The 19,144-nt window shown below is 42.2% G+C and overlaps 1 protein-coding gene across 2 annotated transcripts in view; it reads right to left on the bottom strand.

The window, feature by feature from the left end:
- Window positions 1-19,144, bottom strand: part of ap1g1 (adaptor related protein complex 1 subunit gamma 1) — a 153,116-nt gene that overhangs the window by 66,534 nt on the left and 67,438 nt on the right. For both annotated transcript variants that reach the window (XM_068049304.1, XM_068049303.1), the window contains exons 8-13: window positions 17,960-18,040; window positions 17,114-17,212; window positions 10,933-10,988; window positions 7,654-7,767; window positions 6,851-6,991; window positions 3,969-4,023 (exon numbers count right to left, since the gene is read on the bottom strand). In XM_068049304.1, the coding sequence (XP_067905405.1) occupies window positions 3,969-4,023; window positions 6,851-6,991; window positions 7,654-7,767; window positions 10,933-10,988; window positions 17,114-17,212; window positions 17,960-18,040 (546 nt within the window). The remainder of the gene's footprint in view (window positions 1-3,968; window positions 4,024-6,850; window positions 6,992-7,653; window positions 7,768-10,932; window positions 10,989-17,113; window positions 17,213-17,959; window positions 18,041-19,144) is intronic.

Genomic DNA, 19,144 nt, shown 5'->3' with positions numbered 1-19,144 from the left:
GCCAGGAACAGCACCACGCATACCTCAAAATGAGGTGTCAACCTGGTGAAGCTACAATCCAGGACTGCTTGCATGCCAAACAGCGTAAGTAGCATGTGATAGAGCTAGGCAATCCCATAACCAACAGATCAGATCTAAGCTCTGCAGTCCTGCCACATCCAGCCCTGAATGGTGGTCGACAATTAAACAACTAACTGGAGGAGGTGGCTCCACAAATATTCCCATCCTCAATGATGGGGAGCCCAGCACATCAGTGCAAAAGATAAGGCAGAAGCATTTGCAGCAATCTTCAGCCAGAAGTGCTGAGTGGATGAGCCATCACAGCCTCCTCCTGAAGTCCCCAGCATCACAGATGCCAATCTTCAGCCAATTCGATTCACTCCGGGTGATATCAAGAAACAAATGAAGACACTGGATACTGCAAAGGCTATGGGCCCTGACAACATTCCAGCAATAGTTCTGAAGACCTGTGCTCCAGAATTTGCCATGCCCCGAGCCAAGCTGTTCCAGTACAGCTACACCACTGGCATCTACCCAGCAAGGTGGAAAATTGCCCACATATGTCCTGTACACATAAAGCAGGACAAGTCCAACCCAGCCAATTACCCACCCCCCCACCACCATCAGTTAACTCTCAATCATCAGTAAAGTGATGGAAGGTGTCGTCAACAATGCTATCAAGCGGCACTTGTTTAGCAATAACCTTCTCAGTGACGCTCAGTTTGGGTTCTGCCAGGGCCACTCAGCTCCTGACCTCATTACAGCCTTGGTTCAAACATGGACAAAAGAACTGAACTCAAGAGGTGAGGGAAGAGTGACTGCCCTTGAAATCAAAGCAGCATTTACCTGAGTATGACATCAAGGAGACCTCGCAAAACTGGAGTCAATGGGAATCAGGGGAAAACACTCTGCTGGTTGGAGTCATAACTAGTGCAAAGGCAGACGGTTGCGGTTGTTGGTGGTCAATCATCTCAGCTCCATCAGCTACTTCATCAATGACCTTCCTTCAAACATAAGGTCAGAAGTGGGGATGTTTGCTGAGGATTGCACTATGTTCATCACCATTCGCGACTCCTCAGATACTGAAGCAGTCTGTGTAGAAGCTCAGCAAGGCCTGGACAATATCCAGGCCTGAGCTGATAAGTGATAACACTTGTGCTGCACAAGCGCCAGGCAATAACCATCTTCAACAAGAGAGAATCTAACCACCTTCCCATGACATTCATTGGCATTACAATCGCTGAATCCCCCACTATCAACATCCTGAGCGTTACCATTGACCAGAAACTGAACTGGAGTAGCCATAAATACTGTGGCTACAAGATCAGGTCACAGGTTAGGAATCCTGCAGCCAGTAACTCCCCTCCTGACTCCCCAAAGCCTGTCCACCATTTACAAGACACTTTTTTAATTCATTCATGGGATGTGGGCATTGCTGGCTAGGCCAGCATTTATTGCCCATCCCTTATTGCCCTCGAGAAGGTGGTGGTGAGTTGCCTTCTTGAACCACTGCAGTCCATGTGAGGTAGGTACACCCACAGTGCTGTTAGAGAGTTCCAGGATTTTGACCCACGTCAGGAGTGAGATGGAATACTCTCCACTTGCCTAGATAGGTGCAACTCCAACAAAACTCAAGAAGCTCCAGAACAAAGCAGCCAGCTTGATTGGCATCCCATCTACAAACATTCACTCCCTCCACTACCGACACACTGCTGCCACTGTGCACCATCTACAAGATGCACTGCAGCAATGCACCAAGGCTCCTTAGACAGCACCTACCAAACCCACGAACTCTACCACCTAGAAGGATAAGAGCAGCAGATGCATGGGACCACCACCTGCAAGTTCCCATCCAAATCACACACCATCCTGACTTGGAACCATATTGCCATTCCTTCACTGTTGCTGGGTCAAAATCCTGGAGCTCCCTTCCTAACAGCACTGTGGAGGTACCTACCCAACATGGACTGCAGAGGTTCAAGACGACAGGTCACCATCACCTTCTCATGGGCAATTAGGGATGGGCAATAAATGCTGGCCTAGCCAGCGACGCCCACATCGCATGAACGAATAAAAAAAAACTTGAACTAAAAACTCAATGCTATTAACCAGTGTTGAAGGAGGAAATGGTGCTTTAGCCTACAAGTTCAATACAGTCACTCATCTAGTTCCCAATTTTGCATTCTCTTCAGTGGAGAAACTGTACGAAAAAAAGAAAGCATGCACACCCTTGCCGAGCAAAGGTTGTGTTTCGAGGTCACCCCTATTTTGAAATATTTCTCGAGAATAAGCTGGAACTTGAGATTTACTTCAACTATCAAAACAAGCTGGTCCACTGAGCCAGGTTGCTAAAGGCATTCTCCAATGTCTGTGAAAGTTGCATGAACTAAAATGCTACATAGATATGAGCAGCTTAACATTCTATATCCTGTATCCAGCGTAATCTGGAATATGTACCTTCGGCCTGTTTAAATCTTCCTATAGCACACCTATTCTTGCTCAATGGACTTCAGAAGTGTGCCATGTGTATTATCGTGCAACTACAGCTCCGTACAACTCAGGTTAAAACACTGACAAATAGAAAGATAATCTGTTCAGAGGTTTCACAACTGGGCCAAGCTCTGTTCAGCACCCAAAATGTCCAGGGAATGACATCTTCAAGGACTGTTCATACTGACAAAATACACAGGAGCTTAGCTATAAGCTGAAGGCTGAACACACGACTGACACCCTCACCCTGATGCAACCACCTAAGTTTCATTTTATCTTTTTGAAAGCGTGGTCGCGTGGAACTTTCTTCCTTAATCTAGTACGAGTTGTCTGGACAGTTCTTTTTAGAGCTTTAAGAGTGAATAAATAGTTATTTGTGTTAATTACATTTTGAAGTTCCTTTTATGTCATTGACATACCTCAAAACAGTATTTTACAACAGTTTTATCTTTTGTATTTTACCATTATTTGGTTTACTGTGATTGGTGGTTTAGTGTCAGTCACGGCTCAGTTGGTAGCACTCTTGCCGCAGTCATGAGGTTCTGGGTTCAAGTCCCACTTCAGGACTTGAGAACAAAAATCAAGGCTGACACTCCAGTGCAGTACTGAGGAAGTGCTGCACTGTTGGAGGTGCTGCCGTTCAGATGAGATGTCAAACTGAGGCCCCCCATCTGCTCTCTCAGGCGAATGGAAAAGATCCCATGGCACTATTTCGAAGAGGAGCAGGGGAGTTATCCCTGGTGTTCAGGCCAATATTTAATCCTCAACCAACATCACAAAAACTGATTATCTGGTCATTATCACATTACTGCTTGTGGGAGTTTGCTGTGCGCAAATTAGCTGCCACGTTTCCTACATTACAACGGTGACTACACTTCAAAAGTACTTCATTGGTTGTAAAGTGCTTCGAGACATCTGGTGGTCTTTCTTTAAATACAAAATGGACCATTAACTTTGTATCATGAACCATCTTTATTACACTCTACACACTGAAGATTCAGTCAGTTTAGTTTTAGAAGCCTCAGGCATGGATGGCCATTCAGTCCAGCATGTCTATGCTAGATCTTTACTAAAATAATGCAAAGCTAATCTCACTGCAGTAATCTCCCCATGGCCCTGTATCTTCCTTTGCTTTAAATGTTTATCTACTCTTCATTTATAAAATGCTACGGTCTCTATCTCAATCACATTCTGTGCCAATGCATTCCAGTTTCAACAACTCTCAGAACAGAACCAAATGAGTTTATTTTGTGGGATTCACTTCACCATAATTGACTGAGGCTGTTCCAACTTATTGTTTTGAACATAGAATCCTTATAGCTGACAAAGGAAACTTTCCTCACAAAAGTTTGGCCAATATTCAAACTGAGGCCCCAGAGCTGACAGGCCAGTACCTAAACCGCTACACTACCATGTCCCCTATACATACAGATTCTTACAAAAGAAATACTGCAACTTTAGATTGAGACCTCTCTTACCGTTGTTAACACTTTCATTATTGTGTCTATATGCCATCTCTTGGATGGTGCATACCTATCAAAAAAAAATAAAGCGATATGAAACATTTTTTTCTACCAAGGCAATCAATACAATCTTTTGTATTACTGAGTAATCTGTGTGTTAGTTGATTGGCAAACACAAAAAAGTGATCATCCCAAACAAGCCTAAAATCATTGTGTGTTTACAGTTGCTTGCTGGTAGAGCAGTTAAAAAATAAACTAGTAGGTGTTTAGTAATTAAGCAAGTTGTACACAAAGAAAAACATGCATACTAATACTTTAACAGAAGCATGAATATACAATGTTTTAAATAACCATGTGGCATGCATATATTGAACATGTATATGGTTTGCTTGAAAGATTTATGAAATTACGTAAGATATAGCCATTAAATGCCCCATCTGCGTCAGGTGCTGAAGCAACTGGCTACTACAGCAATTAAATTGACGTGATCAATTTATGTCTGATTTGTGGAAATGCCAGTGGTTACATTTTGTACTTTGCCCAGAATAAATAGATATCATATAGATATATAATGTAGACAATAAGCTTTCCAACATATATGTAAAGTGAACTTCAATCAATAAAATGGAAATGATATAGGTAAATTGGCCATTATAAATTGTCACTAGTATAGGTAGGTGGTAGGGAAATATAGGGACAGGTGGGGATGTTTGGTAGGAATATGGGATTAGTGTAGGATTAGTATAAATGGGTGGTTGATGGTCGGCACAGACTCGGTGGGCCGAAGGGCCTGTTTCAGTGCTGTATTTCTAATCTAATCTAATCATATGCTGAGGCAACATCTACTTGGATAAGATTGCCAATCTTGCAGGTGTGCAAGGATTGAAAAGTTAACAAGCAATACTTATTCATATTTCAGAACTATGAGAAATTCATAACCCACACACGCAAGTGGCAGCAAATGGCTGTTTTTCAGACTGGAGGGAGGGATGTATACAGTGGTGTTACCCAGGTTCAATACTAGATATACAGTAACGACTTGGACTAAGGGGAAAAGGGGCAAATTTTGAAATTTGCAGAGGACATGAAATTTAAGCGTCAACAGAGAGGAATTTTTTTTTTTTAATTATTCATTGATGGGATGTGGGCGTTGCTGGCGAGGTCAGCATTTATTGCCCATCCCTAATTGCCCTCGAGAAGGTGGTGGTGATCTGCCTTCTTGAACCGCTGCAGTCAATGTGAGGTAGGTACACCCACAGTGCTGTTAGGAAGGGAGCTCCAGGATTTTGACCCAGCGACAGTCAAGAAACAGCGATATAATTCCAAGTCAGGATGGTGCATGACTTGGAGGGAACTTGCAGGTGGTGGTGTTCCCATACATCTGCTGCCCTTATCCTTCTAGGTGGTAGAGTTCGTGGGTTTGGAAGGTGCTGTCTAAGGAGTCTTGGTGCACTGTTGCAGTGCACCTTGTAGATGGCACACACTGGTGCCACTGTGCATCGGCAGTGGAGGGAGCAAATGTTTGTGGATGGGGTTCCAATCAAGTGGGCTGCTTTGTCCTGGATGGTGTCAAGCTTCGAGTGTTGTTGGAGCTGCGCACATCCAGGTACGTGGAAAATATTCCATCACACTCCTGACTTGTGCCTTGTAGATGGTGGACAGGCTCTGGGGAGTCAGGAGGCGAGTTACTCGCCACAGGATTCTTAGCCTCTGATCTGCTCTTGTAGCCACGGTATTTATATGGCTACTCCAGTTCAGTTTCTGATAGTGATATACTTCAAGAGGACGTGGACAGGATGGTGGAATTGGCGGACACATGGCAAATGAAATTCAACTCATAAGTGAGAGGTGATACATTTTGGTACTAAGAATGAGTCGAGACAATACATGCTGAATTGTACAATTTTAAGGGGGGTGCAAGAAGAGAGACCTGGGGGTGTTGCTGCACTAATCTTTGAAGGTGGCAGGAGAGGTTAACAAAGCAGTTAATAAAGCATATGTGATCTTGGGCTATAAATAGAAGCATAGGTTACAAATGCCAGCAAGTTAAAATGAACCTTTATAAAATACTAGTTTGGCCCCAGCTGGAGTACTGCATCCAATGCTGTGCACCACACTTTGAGGATGTGAAAGCTTTGGAGAAGGCACAAAAGAGATTTACCACGATCATTCCAAGCATGAGGGACTGCAGTTATACGGATAGACCAGAGAAAATGGGATTGTTTTCCTTTAGACAGGCAAGGCTAAGAGGAGATTGGATAGCAGTACATAAAAGCATGAAGAGTTTAGATAGAGTAGATAAAGAGAAACTGTTTCCAATATCTGAAGGGTCGATTAACCAGAGGGCATGAGATTATGATTGGCAAAAGAACCAGAGGTGACATGAGGGCAAAACTATTTTACGCAAAAAGTGGCTAGGTTTGGAATACACTGCCCGATAGGTTGATGGAAACAGATTCAGTAGTAGCCTTCAAAACAAAACTGGATAAATACTTGGAGAAAAGATTGCAGGGATATGGGGAAAGAGCAAGAGAGCGGGACTAACTGGGCTGCTCTTTGAAAGAGCCAGCATAGACTCGATGGGCCAAATGGCCTCCACCTGCACTGTAATATTCTATGATTAAGTAAAATCAATTAATGCTTTCATGTTAATCTCTAGTCTTGTAAATACCTAAAGGTGATTTGCAAAAACGCTCTGGAATCCGAAGCACTGAAGGTATCAATTTGGATTAAAAAGTACCTAAGTGAATATTTTATACTAAAATAACCGTCGCAGATGCATCTACAGTACTTGCGTAATTCTGCTGCTTCAGATCAAACTTGCACATGTCTAATATTTGCACTTATTTAATAACAAGTTTACTGTACATTTGGATAATGCTAATATAAAGCCTTACTTCTCTGCTGCAAGGAAGATGCCAGAAGCACAATCTGCTTTGAATTCAGGGTCACACAAATCCAAGAAGTAGAGTAATTCTTTCATCATTCCTCTAATGTTATTCCCATTTACCAGAGCAAAGCTCAGTTCCATTGCACGTCTAAACAGGCAAATAAAAAGTGAAATAAGTTTTTGCGTATTACCCCAATAGAAAAAACAGATTTTCTGCAATTTGAATTGTTGAAATTATAAATTGAGATGTTAGTCCCAATTATAAGAGGCATCTCTGGAAAACATGAAATCCAATACTGCCTTTGCTAGAAAGCAAAATAAATTAAATTTCAGACAACATATTAAATGAGAACCCAGCCATGACGAATCACTAATCCCTTCTAATTTGGCAAATTTTCCAAGTATAGCTGCCAAATCAGGAACATTAAACTTACTGTTATACCATCTTTCTATTAAAAGGTCTAATGTATTGCCTTATTTCAAAGTTGTCTACTGGAATGTTTCAGTAACTATTGTAATTACAGAACAGTTAATTCTTCAGTGTTCAACATTCATCTACATACCACCCACCACAGGTTTACTTACAGCATAGCTACAATGCAGCACATACAAACTAGGAATGTACTAAAACATCTCATGGGATAATCAAGTCCATTACCCCATAAAACATTACCAGCCGTTGAAGTTTTCTGTTTATGATATCTGAGCCAATGAAATTACTACATTGTAATATCTGCACAAACGCACTGTTCTATTTGCAAAATTCAACTGTATAGACAATTGGCAAACTTCAAATGTGGGAATCTTTACCTTTTAATAGATACATCCAAGTCCTTCAAACAATCCACTATAGTACTTCTGTGTCTTTGGACTGCATTATGATCCGTTTGGACCGTTTTGAGCAGCGATGTCAGTGCCACATACCTTAGAACAGTGAAGAATAGTTGCACGAGTTTTAAAACATTGGTTCTAACAGCATATATTTTAAAAATCAGATAATGATCTGAACACAAAATCTAATTCAACATGGAGTAAATGGCAAACAGTTACAAGAAAGGGTAAATCCCACTAACACTGAAAATGTGGAATAATAGAAGAATTATGTTCTACAACAGTCTATTTGTTGCAGAAGGGGAGGAGGATTTGGCTTTTCATTTGAATGGGCAACGGTATTTTTGTGCTCGTGTGATTTTCCCCCCCACCCGTCAACTTTCTCAGTTATGCAAATTGCATTCCAGTATACAGCTAAAACTTTTACTTACATTGTGCCTTAATGTAGTTAAGCATCCCAAGGTGCTTCACAGGATATTTCATAAGAGTCGCCAAAGACGTATTAGGATAGGCGACTCAAAGTTTGACCAAAGAGGCAGCTTTTAAAGACTGTCTTAAAGGAGGAGATGTAGAGAGGCAGAGGGGATTCCACGACTTTTTTTTGACATCCTTCCATCTACGAAAGATGGACACGCTGGTGCAGCATGGTGCAAGTGCTGCATGTGAAGCTCCAAATGATGCTGAGTGTTTTCTTTTTGACGTTGGCATCTGCTGTAGCCACTGGTCATCATGCTAGTGCACACAGTCCACAGGATGTGTCGCCTTATCCCTCTTTTGCCAGCTAGTGACTCCCAAGTCCGATAGTCAACATTTAGGGCCTTCATGTTATGCTTGCAATCATCCTTGAAGCAGAGCTTTGGGCACCCCACTGGTCATCTGGCCCCCCGGCTACCTCACCATACAGAAGGTCCTCGAGTATGCAACTGTCTTCCATCCCGCAGACGCGTACAATCCACTGAAGCCGCCTCTGTGTGATTAGTGCCAACAAACTTGTTAGCTCTGTCTTTGAGAGGACTGCCACATTTGCGATTTGCCCTGCCAGGTGTCATGCCCAGTAAAGGAATGTCCTATGCGTAACTTAAAACATGGACTGTATTCAGCATAGAATCTTCAGGAGCTGAATTTTCTTTTTAAATGAACCACAATAGACATTAAAATGCTGCAGTAAGATGGTTGCTACGGGTCAGGTGACTTTTACAATTTCAGCCCAGACTCAGAAGTATCTCAGGCATTTGGCAAGTTCCTAATTGAATGAGCATGGGTGGAGTGCCACCCTTGGATGGACATACAAAAGCAAAACCATTTGTGGAATTCACACCTCCTATTTTTGTGGTCTGATCCACAACTCATTATCTTTGGGCTCCTAGACTCATTGTCTTTAAGCCCAAAACTTAGACAGCTGCAAGAAAAAGTTAAATCATAAGAATGGTCACCATCCATCCCCACTGTGTAGCAATGGCTTTGACTTTCAAATCATTCTGGGTGGACAATAGAGGCACTGATCAGGTGGCCACCTGACTGAAATTTATCACAAATAACGAATTTTATTACTCCATGCACCAGGAAGAAACTAGGCAGTCTGCAAACAACAACTGCAGAGACACAGCAGCAAAGGCAAAACACCTATGCCCTAAAACTTGAGACAAAATATCTTAAGGTTTCCAAGCCTGTTCCATTTTAAGCCCACCAGCACAGAAAACCAACCTCCTGGTAATGAGACTACAAGCAATTAACTTCATGACCAGCTGAAAATCCAGCTAGAGAGAATCCTGCAACAACTTTGATATAGACTCCAGGTATCAAATCCATCCAACCACACTTCAGGAGTGAAAATGCCTTCTTCACAAGGCCCGCAACGCATGCCTTTGCCCCACGACGAGCCCAAATCACCTGACTTACGAACTATTCCTTTGCTTGTAATTTGTAAAAGTGTGCTATCCTTTTTAACAGTTCTCTTTCGAGCGTGTGCATGCGCATGTTTGTTGAGTGAGTGACAGAGCATTAGACGTTCGAGATGAATGTGCAAATGGAGAAAAATAATCTTTAAACCCATGAAAAACATGCTGCTGGTTATTCAAATTGGTCATAGACTCTCGTTAAGAAACATACACATCTTCCTCATCAAAAATACACTGATTACAGACAGTGAGGGAACTGGGATTTCAGTTCTCTCAATTCTGTCTATTACACAGGATGTACCCATAATGCGCTGCAGAAAGCGAAGATGGAAATTACTGAGCTTCTTTTCCTGGTAGATGCAAGTCGTCCATGTTTCACAGCCATACAGCAAGGTGCTGAAACACAGGCCAGGGCCTAGATAACTGAAGGCATGGCTGCCAATGGTGCACCGATTCAAATTTGGGATGCACAACAGGCCAAAATTGGTGCAGCAGTGAGATCTGGGAGGGTTGTAGGGTTGGAGGAGGTTACAGAGATGGGAGGGATGGGGCGACAGAGGGTTTTCAAAACAAAGATGAGAATTTTTAAAATTGAGGCACTGCTGGACTGAGAGCCAATGTAGGTGAGCAAACACAAGGGTTATGGTGAATGGGACTTGGTGCGAGTTAGGATATGGGTAGCAAAGTTTTGGATAATCTCACGTTTATGTAAGGTGGCCAATAGAGCACTGGAATAATGAAGTCTAGAGGTAACGAAGGTATGAGTGAAGGTTTCAGCAGTGGATGAGCTCAGACAGGAGAGAGACGGGCGATGTTTTTTGGAGGTGAAAAACAAACTGCCTTCATGATAGAGCGGATATAGGGTCGGCAGGTTCAAATAGGACACCCAAGATTGCAAATAACTTGGTTCAGGGAGAGGAATGAGTCGAGGGCTAAAGTGGGGACAGACGACGATGGCTTCCGCCTTCTCAATATTCAGTCGAAGGAAATCTCTGCTCATCTAGTACTGGGCGTCTGACGAGCAGCACAGCATATCAGATGCATTGGAGGGGGTCGAGAGGGGTTGTGAGGTATTCAAGAAAGAATTTGCATTTATACAGCAGGTTTAACATCCTCAGGGCATCCCAAAGTATTTCATAGCGAATGAAGTACTTTTTAAATTGGCATCACTATTATAAATTTAAGAAATTATATAATTGACTCATTAGAATGCCTGTTAAACACTTAACAGATCCACATTCATTGTTCCAAATTTGAGTTGCATTTTATTTAGATCAATCTAGATATTTTCCATTTAACAGTTGGAAGAAAACCATCCTGGTTTTGTAAATGCAAAAACAGTTTAAGTCAATGAACATACCTAATATTTTTGTCATTATTAAGCAAGAACCGTCCCAAGATATTAATGGCTAAAACCTGTAATAAATCAAAATTTGAAATTTATGTTATGTACAAATAACTTGCATTTAAACTAACCACAAAGTTAAACAAAAATTTTAAAGAGGTTACCACATTAATTGCATTTAAAATATAAAACTTAATGCAAAGTTAACTTTTTGCAATGGGCTACACAATCACCATCTTCTAGTTAGGTCACTAGTCCTCTGCCATCTTCGGTGGGAAGGAGGAATAATCTCCACACTTATGTCATTCCATCCAACCAGCTTATTTTGGTGTTCAATATTTACATGTTCTAATTACAAGTACACCACATTCCTTTGCTTGAATGACGCAATTATGTATTTTGCACAGGACAATTCATCCAAGATGTTGTATTCAAATTAAAACTCAGACTATTAACATGATAGTCTGAAGCCAGCAAGATCCTCCTTTACAGATTCTGTTCTTTAACAACTAGGTTCTGCAAGGGACAGCAAATCTGAAAACCAGTGCCTACTGAATAAAGATAAAATATGCTGCTACTCTTATTTGGAAGCACTCTTTACCTCAGTTACCTGGATAGATTGGAGAAGCTGGAGCTGTTCTTCTTAGAGAAGAACAAGAGATTTGATAAAGGTGTTCAAAATCATGAAGGGTCTGGACAGAGAAGATAGGAAGAAACTCTTCCCATTGGTGAAAAAGTCAGTAACCAAAGGTCACTAATGTAAGGTGATTTGCAAAAGAAACAACGGTGACAAAGAAAAACCTTTCTATGCAGCATGTGGTTAGGCGCTGGAATGCACTGCCAAGAGTGCGGTGGAGGCAGATTCAATTGTGGCTTTCAAAAGAAAATTGGATAATTGTATGAAGAGAAAGAGCTTGCAGGGCGACAGGGAAAAAGGGAAGGGAATGGGACAAGGCGAGTTGCTCTTGCAGACAGCTGGCACAGACATGATGGGTCGAATAGCCTCTCCTGTGCTGTAACCATTCTGTGTTTCAAGATACTGAGCACATAGGCTACAGTTCCATAATAGGAGGCTTCAATTAACCCAATATAAACTATGAATGCTGCAATTGAAAAGTGCTAAGAGAATCAGAATGTGAATATGGTACAGGATTAACTTTTGAGTCCATGTGTTACAGGCTCAAACATATGCTGCAATACTCCACCTATCATCTGGCAAACAGTGGACACAAGCTACTTGCTTTAAAGGACAAAAGAGTTCCAAAGTTTCTGAATATCATAGTGATAAAGATTGACAGCTCTAGCTATGTAACAACTGGATTTAAACATCACCACATCTTGTGGCAATAGGAGAGGGGGGTTTTTGGCATAGAACAGCTTGCCTATCCAAAGTAAATGCCTAATAAAATTGATAACATTTGATAGATTATTGCCTTTCCTAATGATGTTTGAATGTTTCTACATGAACAGAGAAAATGAAGATGGAATGAATTAAACAGTGCTGCTGCACTATTTTGAAAGGAGAGCCAAATTTGTATGGGCCCAATTATCAAAGTCAACCATAATAACTTGCTATTACAGGTGAAACCAACTTGCTAGCTTGTGGTAAAATCAGATGGGATCAATTGTCATTTTTATGAACCAAAAAAGTTTAGTTGCTGTGGTTTCCAAAGCTATTTTAACATTCAACTAGGAAAGCAAATGGCATGTTGGCCTTTATTGCAAGGGGACTGGAGTGCAAGAAAAACAGTCTTCCTCCAATTTTACGGGGCTTTGGGGAGACCACAGCTGGAATACTGCGTGCAATTTTGGTCTCCAAATTTAAGGATGTAAGATATAGATGGAGGCAGTTCAGTGAAGTTTCACTAGATTGGTCCCTGGGATGAGAGGTTTGTCCTTTGATGAGAGGGTGAATAATTATATTCTCTGGAGTTTAAAAGAATGAGAAGTGATCTCATTGCAACATTCAAGATTATGAAGCAGCTTGACAGGGTAGATACTGAGACAATGTTGCCTCTGGCTGGGGAATCTGGAACAAGGGGACACAGTTTCAGGATAAGGGGCTGATCATTTAAGCTAACATGTGAAGTTTCTTCACTCAAAGGGTTGTGAATCTTTGGAATTCTCTACCCCACAGGGTTGTGGATGCCCCACTGAATATATTTAAGGCTGGGATAGACAGATTTTTGATCTCTCAGGGAATCAAGGGATATGGAGAACAGGTGGGAAAGTGTAGTTGAAGCCCAAGATCAGCCATGATCATTTTGAATAGCAGAGCAGGATTGACAGGCTGTAAGGTCTACTCCTGCCCTTATTTATGTTCTTACATGACATAGGAACATAGGAGTAGGCCATTTAGCCCATTGAGCTTGCCCAGTCATTCAACACGATCATGGCTGAACTTCCACTTCAATACCTTTTTCCACACACGATCCTCATATCCCCTTATGTCATTTGTATTTAGAAATCTGTCAATCTCTGCTTTTAACGTACTCAATGACTGAGCTTCCACAGCCCTCTGAGGTAGAGAAGTCCAAAGATTCACAACCCTGAGTAAAGATTTTTCTCCTCATCTCTGTCCTAAGTGGCTTCCCCCTTATTTTGAAATTGCGTCCCTTGATTCTAGACTCCTCAACTAGGGAAACATCTTAGCTGCATCTACCCTGTCTATCCCTTTAAGTATTTTGCAGGTTTCAATGAGATCACCTCTCATTCTTCAAAACTCCAGAGAATACAAGCCCAGTTTCCCCAATCTTTCTTCATAGGACAGTCCCAACATCCCGGGAACAAGTCTGGTGAACCTTCTTGGCACTTCCTCTATGGCAATAATATCCTTCCTAAGGTGAGGGGACCAAAACTGCACACAGCACTCCAGGTGCAGTCTAACCAAGGTTCTATACAATTGAAGCAAGGCTTCACTACTCCTGTACTCAAATCCTCTTAGGATAAAGGCTAATATACTATTAGCCTTCTTCATTGCTTGCTGCAACTGCATGCTAGCTTTCAGTGACTTATTGACAAGGGCACCCAGGTCCCCTTGTACATCTACACTTTCTAATCCCTTACCATTTTAAGAAATACTCTTCACATCTGTTCCTCCTACCAAAGTGGATAACTCACATTTTTCCACATTATATTCCATCTGCCACGTTATTGCCCACTCACCAAGTTTTCCAAATTCCCTTGAAGCTGCTTTGCATCTTCCTCACAACACACATTCTCACCTAGTTTTGTGTCATCGCGAACTTAGAAATATTACATTTGGCCCCCAAATCATTCATATATTATGAACAGCTGGGGCCCAAGCACTGATCCCTGCGGTACCCAACTAGTGACAGCCTGCCAACACGAGAATGACCCATTTATTCATACTCTGTTTTCTGCCTGCTGACCAATCATTAATCCATGCCAGTATATTACCTCCTATCCCATGTGCTTTAATTTTGCTAACCAACCTCCTGTGGGGGACTTTATCAAAGGCCTTTTGAAAATCCAAGTATACCACGTCCACCGACTCCCCTTTGTCAATTCTGTTAGTAGCATCCTCAAAAAACTCCAACAGGTTTGTCAAACAATTTCCCATTCATAAATCCATGTTGACTATGCCCAATCAGATTATCCAAGTGTCCATTTATCACATCCTTTAGAATAGATTCTAGCATTTTCCCAATGACTGATGTAAGGCTAACAGGTCTGTAATTCCCTGTTTTCTCTCTCCCTCCCTGCTTAAATAGTGGGGTGACATTTGCGACCTTCCAATCTGCAGGAACTGCGCCAGAATCTCCGGAATTTTGGATGATGATCACCAATGCATCCACTATCTCCATAACAACCTCTTTCAACGCTCTGGGATGTAGAATATCAGGTCCTGGGGACTTATCAGCCTTCAGCCCCATTAATTTCTCCAATACAACCATCTTACTAATACTAATTTCCTTCAATTGCTCATTCCCCCAATCCCTTGCATCTCTAAATCTGGGACCAACCCTAGTCAAACACCTAAGGAACACAAGCAGAGTGAATGGCTACAATTTCAGATTCTCCACAGCTTTACAGTTTCTATCTGGTTACTTGTTGATCAGCGCATTTATGCAAAACACTGCCAGTAGATTGCTCAATAGTTTCATCATCTGACAACTCCAGGAAGAATGGCACCAATTTAAAAGTTCTAGCATTTCTGCATTAAAACTAGACAAGACACCTTTTCTTTATCTATATAAATATTAACCATCACAGAAACTGGGTACTTCTAATTTTTTTTTTATATAGTCTATCAAGATTCATGCAGGTTTTACTCAAATATTTTGCTTGTGACCGCGAAGACCAAAACATTGAGCTGCATTATTCTGCAACTCTTTTTTTTTTAATTCATTCATGGGATGTGGGCACCTCTGGCAAGGCCAGCTTTTATTACCCATTCCTGATTGCTCGAGAAGGTGGTGGGGAGCGGTCTTCTTGAATCACTGCAGTCAGTGTGGAGTAGATATATCCACTGTGTATTAGGTTGAGTTTTCCAGGATTTTGACCCAGCGCCAATGAAGGCACAGCCATATTCTTCCAAGTCAGGGTGCTGCATGACTTGGAGGAAAACCTGTAGGTGGTGGTGTTCCCATGCACCCGCTGCCCTTGTTCTTCTAGGTGGTAGAGATTGAGAGTTTGGAAGGTGCTGTCAAAGAAGCCTGGGTGAGTTGCTGCAGTGCACCTTGTAGATGGTATACACCGCAGCCACAGTGCGCAAGTGGTGGAGGGAGTAAATGGTCGAGGTGGTGGATGGGGTGTCAAATCAAGCAGGCTGCTTTGCCCGAGACAGTGTCAAGCTTCTTGAGCGTTGTTGCAACTGCATTCATTCAGGCAAGTGGAGAGTATTCCACACTCCTGACTTGTGCCTTGTAGATGGTAGAAAGACTAGGGAGACAGGAGGCGAGTCACTCACTGTAGAATACTCAGCCTCTGAAATGCTTTTAGCCACAGTATTTATGTTGCTGGGCCAGTTAAGTTTCTAGTCAATGGTGACCCCAGGATGTTGGGGGGAATTCAGTGATGGTAATGCTACTGAATGTCAAGGGGAGATGGTTTTTTAGATTAGATTAGAGATACAGCACTGAAACAGGCCCTTCGGCCCACCGAGTCTGTGCCGAACATCAACCACCCATTTATACTAATCCTACACTAATCCCATATTCCTACCAAACATCCCCACCTGTCTCTATATTTCCCTACCACCTGCCTATACTAGTGACAATTTATAATGGCCAATTTACCTACCAACCTGCAAGTCTTTTGGCTTGTGGGAGGAAACCGGAGCACCCGGAGAAAACCCACGCAGACACAGGGAGAACTTGCAAACTCCACACAGGCAGTACCCGGAATCGAACCCGGGTCCCTGGAGCTGTGAGGCTGCGGTGCTAACCACTGCGCCACTGTGCCGCCCACAGTTGGACAAACCTTTGCTCAAAATGGTCATTGCCTAGCACTTGTGACACAAAGGTTTGTCACTAAGCAGCCCAAACCTGAGTGTTCTCCAAGACTTGTTGCAGAGTAGACAGACCGGGCAGTAATCGGCTGGATTGGATTTGTTCTGCTTTTTGTGGACGGGACTGGGCAACTTTTCATTTTGTCAGACAGATGCCAGTGTTGCAGCTATACTGGAACAGTTTGGCCAAGTGCTGAAGTTTTCAGCACTACAGCAAAATGTTGTTGCGGCCTATAGCCTTTACCTAATCCAGTGCACTCAGCTATTTCTTGATATCACATGGAGTGTGGCTGAAGACTGGCATCTGTGATGGTGGGGACCTCAGGAGGAGACCAAGATGGATCATCCACTCAACATCCTTGGCTCAATATGGTTGCAAACACTTCAGACTTGTCTTTGGTACAAATGTGCTGGGCTCCATCATCATTGAGGATGGGGTTGTTCATGGAGTTACCTCCTCCTCATAGTTAATTGTACACCACCCGTCACCACTGGATGTGGCAGGTCTGCAGAGCTTTGATCTGATCCATCAGTCGCAGGATTAACTACCCCAATATTTCCTTCTGAAAACGTCAGCATTGAAGTGCTTTGCAAGACATCTCTTCCAGCCGAGTTGCAGAACTCATTCCTTCAAATGTTACTCCTGGAGACAAATCTTGAACTACACTGATTTAACTGTGTAATTTATACAGATTGAAAAGATCGTAACTTTATGCTACATACCCTCAGTCCACTCTCTGATTTGATGTCCATGATAGTCAGAACGGTTTCATATAAAATTGCATTACCCACATTTTTGCTGGTTTCTGTATTTGTTGCAACCTAAGAATAAATCAAAATGCACATCAATCAATACCACTAATGTTCCTTTTTCCTCCTCTCAAACTATCTTGATAAATTATCTAAATGTATCTAGCTCATACCAACATTTTTAAAAATCGTGATTGACCCGATTTGAATAAGAGATTTTCACATTTCTCTGTCTGACCTAGTTGCAAAACTGTTGACAGTGGCCTCCTTGAATGAACATTCCTCCAGAATTACTGCACAACCATTCTTTTTCTAACGTTAGGTATGCCTACAGGCAACTGAAGGTCTGCAAATCATGAAAAATTTGAAACTGGTATTCAACACATGCTAAAAAAACATAAAATTCAGGACCGGAAACATAAATTACATGAGGCTCAGGTCCCAAAATAGCTTAGACACATGTACATTCAAACAGGAAAAAACCCTACGTTACTTCATGGATGGGAGAAAGTCTAATGAAAGTAAAAGTGGATACAACCAGCAAAAATCCAGGGAGGTGTTTAGACATTTGTAGTCATCAATTCCATGCCACCTAAAAAGACAGCTGGCCAAGATTTTCCTAGTTACATGTCTCAGTGGTTTATGAAGCATAATGGAGGTGGTCAGTATTAAATCTCAATTTCATCTGTAGATACGGAAGGACAGGGAGGATCAGGACCAAGCAGGCCTGTGCAATGACATACATTGAGATAGCAGACATGATTGCCAGTTGTTATAGGAACTTCAGACAATATTAGTAATTTCTTATACTGTCTTCACCTGTGCAAGAATGTCATTCATAGCTTCACTCGAGTCATCATCATTTCTACCCAACATTCGTAGTAACCGCAGTATTCGAACCTAGAATTACACAAAAAAATTAGTCTGAATGGAAAATATTAGGTAGGTGATATTTTTTTGTGCTCAGGTGAGAGGTACTGTTATGATCTAAATTGAACTTTTTCCCCCTTGGCAGCTAAGATACTAAACTTTAGAACAGCAGAGGTACGACGAGAGGATAACCAGGGAAAGAGTAGGACCCATTAGGGACCAAGGGGAAAATTTGTGGGTGGGGCCAGAGGACATTGGTAGGGTGTTGAACGAATACTTCACATCTGTCTTCACCCAAGAGAATGAGGATGTAGATATGGAACTGAGAGAGAGAGAGAGACTGAGGTTCTTGAGCAAATTGTCATAGGGAGTAACAAGGTATTGGAGATTTTGGAAGGCTTAAAAATGGACAAATCTCCAGGTCCAGATGATTTGTGTCCCAGGATGCTGTGGGAGGCCAGTATGGAGATTGCAGGTGCTCTGACCCAAATTTTTAATTCCTCTCTGGCCACGGGGGAGGTGTCAGAGGACTGGAGAACAGCTAATGTGGTGCCACTATTTAAGAAAGGTTGTAGAGATAAGCCAGGGAACTACAGGCCAGTGAGTCTCACGTCAGTGGTCGGGAAACGATTGGAGAAAATTCTGAAGGAGAGAACCTATCACCACTTGGAGGGGCAAAATTTGATTAGGAATAGTCAGCATGGCTTTGTTAGAGGGAGGACGTGCCTAACAAATTTGATTGAATTTTTTGAGCATGTGACCGGGTGTGTAGATGAGAGTAGTGCAGTTGATGTAGTTTACATGGCTTTCAGAAAAGCCTTTGACAAGGTCCCACATGGGAGACTTATCAAAAAAGCAAATGCACATGGGATACAGGGTAACTTGATAAGGTGGATCCAAAATTGGCTGAGCTGTAGGAGACAGAGAGTGATGACAGACGGCTGTTTTAGTGACTGGAAGCCAGTGTCCAGTGGCGTACCACAGGGATCTGTGCTGGGTCCCCTATTGTTTGTCATTTATATCAACGACATAGATGACTATGTGGAGGTTAGGATCAGTAAGTTCGCGGATGACACAAAGATTGGCCGAGTGGTTAATAGTGAGGTGGAGTGTCTTAGGTTACAGGAAGATATA

This window comes from Heterodontus francisci, chromosome 17, assembly GCF_036365525.1.
Source record: "Heterodontus francisci isolate sHetFra1 chromosome 17, sHetFra1.hap1, whole genome shotgun sequence".
In the NCBI taxonomy this organism is placed as follows: domain Eukaryota; kingdom Metazoa; phylum Chordata; class Chondrichthyes; order Heterodontiformes; family Heterodontidae; genus Heterodontus; species Heterodontus francisci.
Note: the sequence above shows the minus strand (reverse complement) of the source record. Positions and strands in the feature narration are given on the sequence as shown.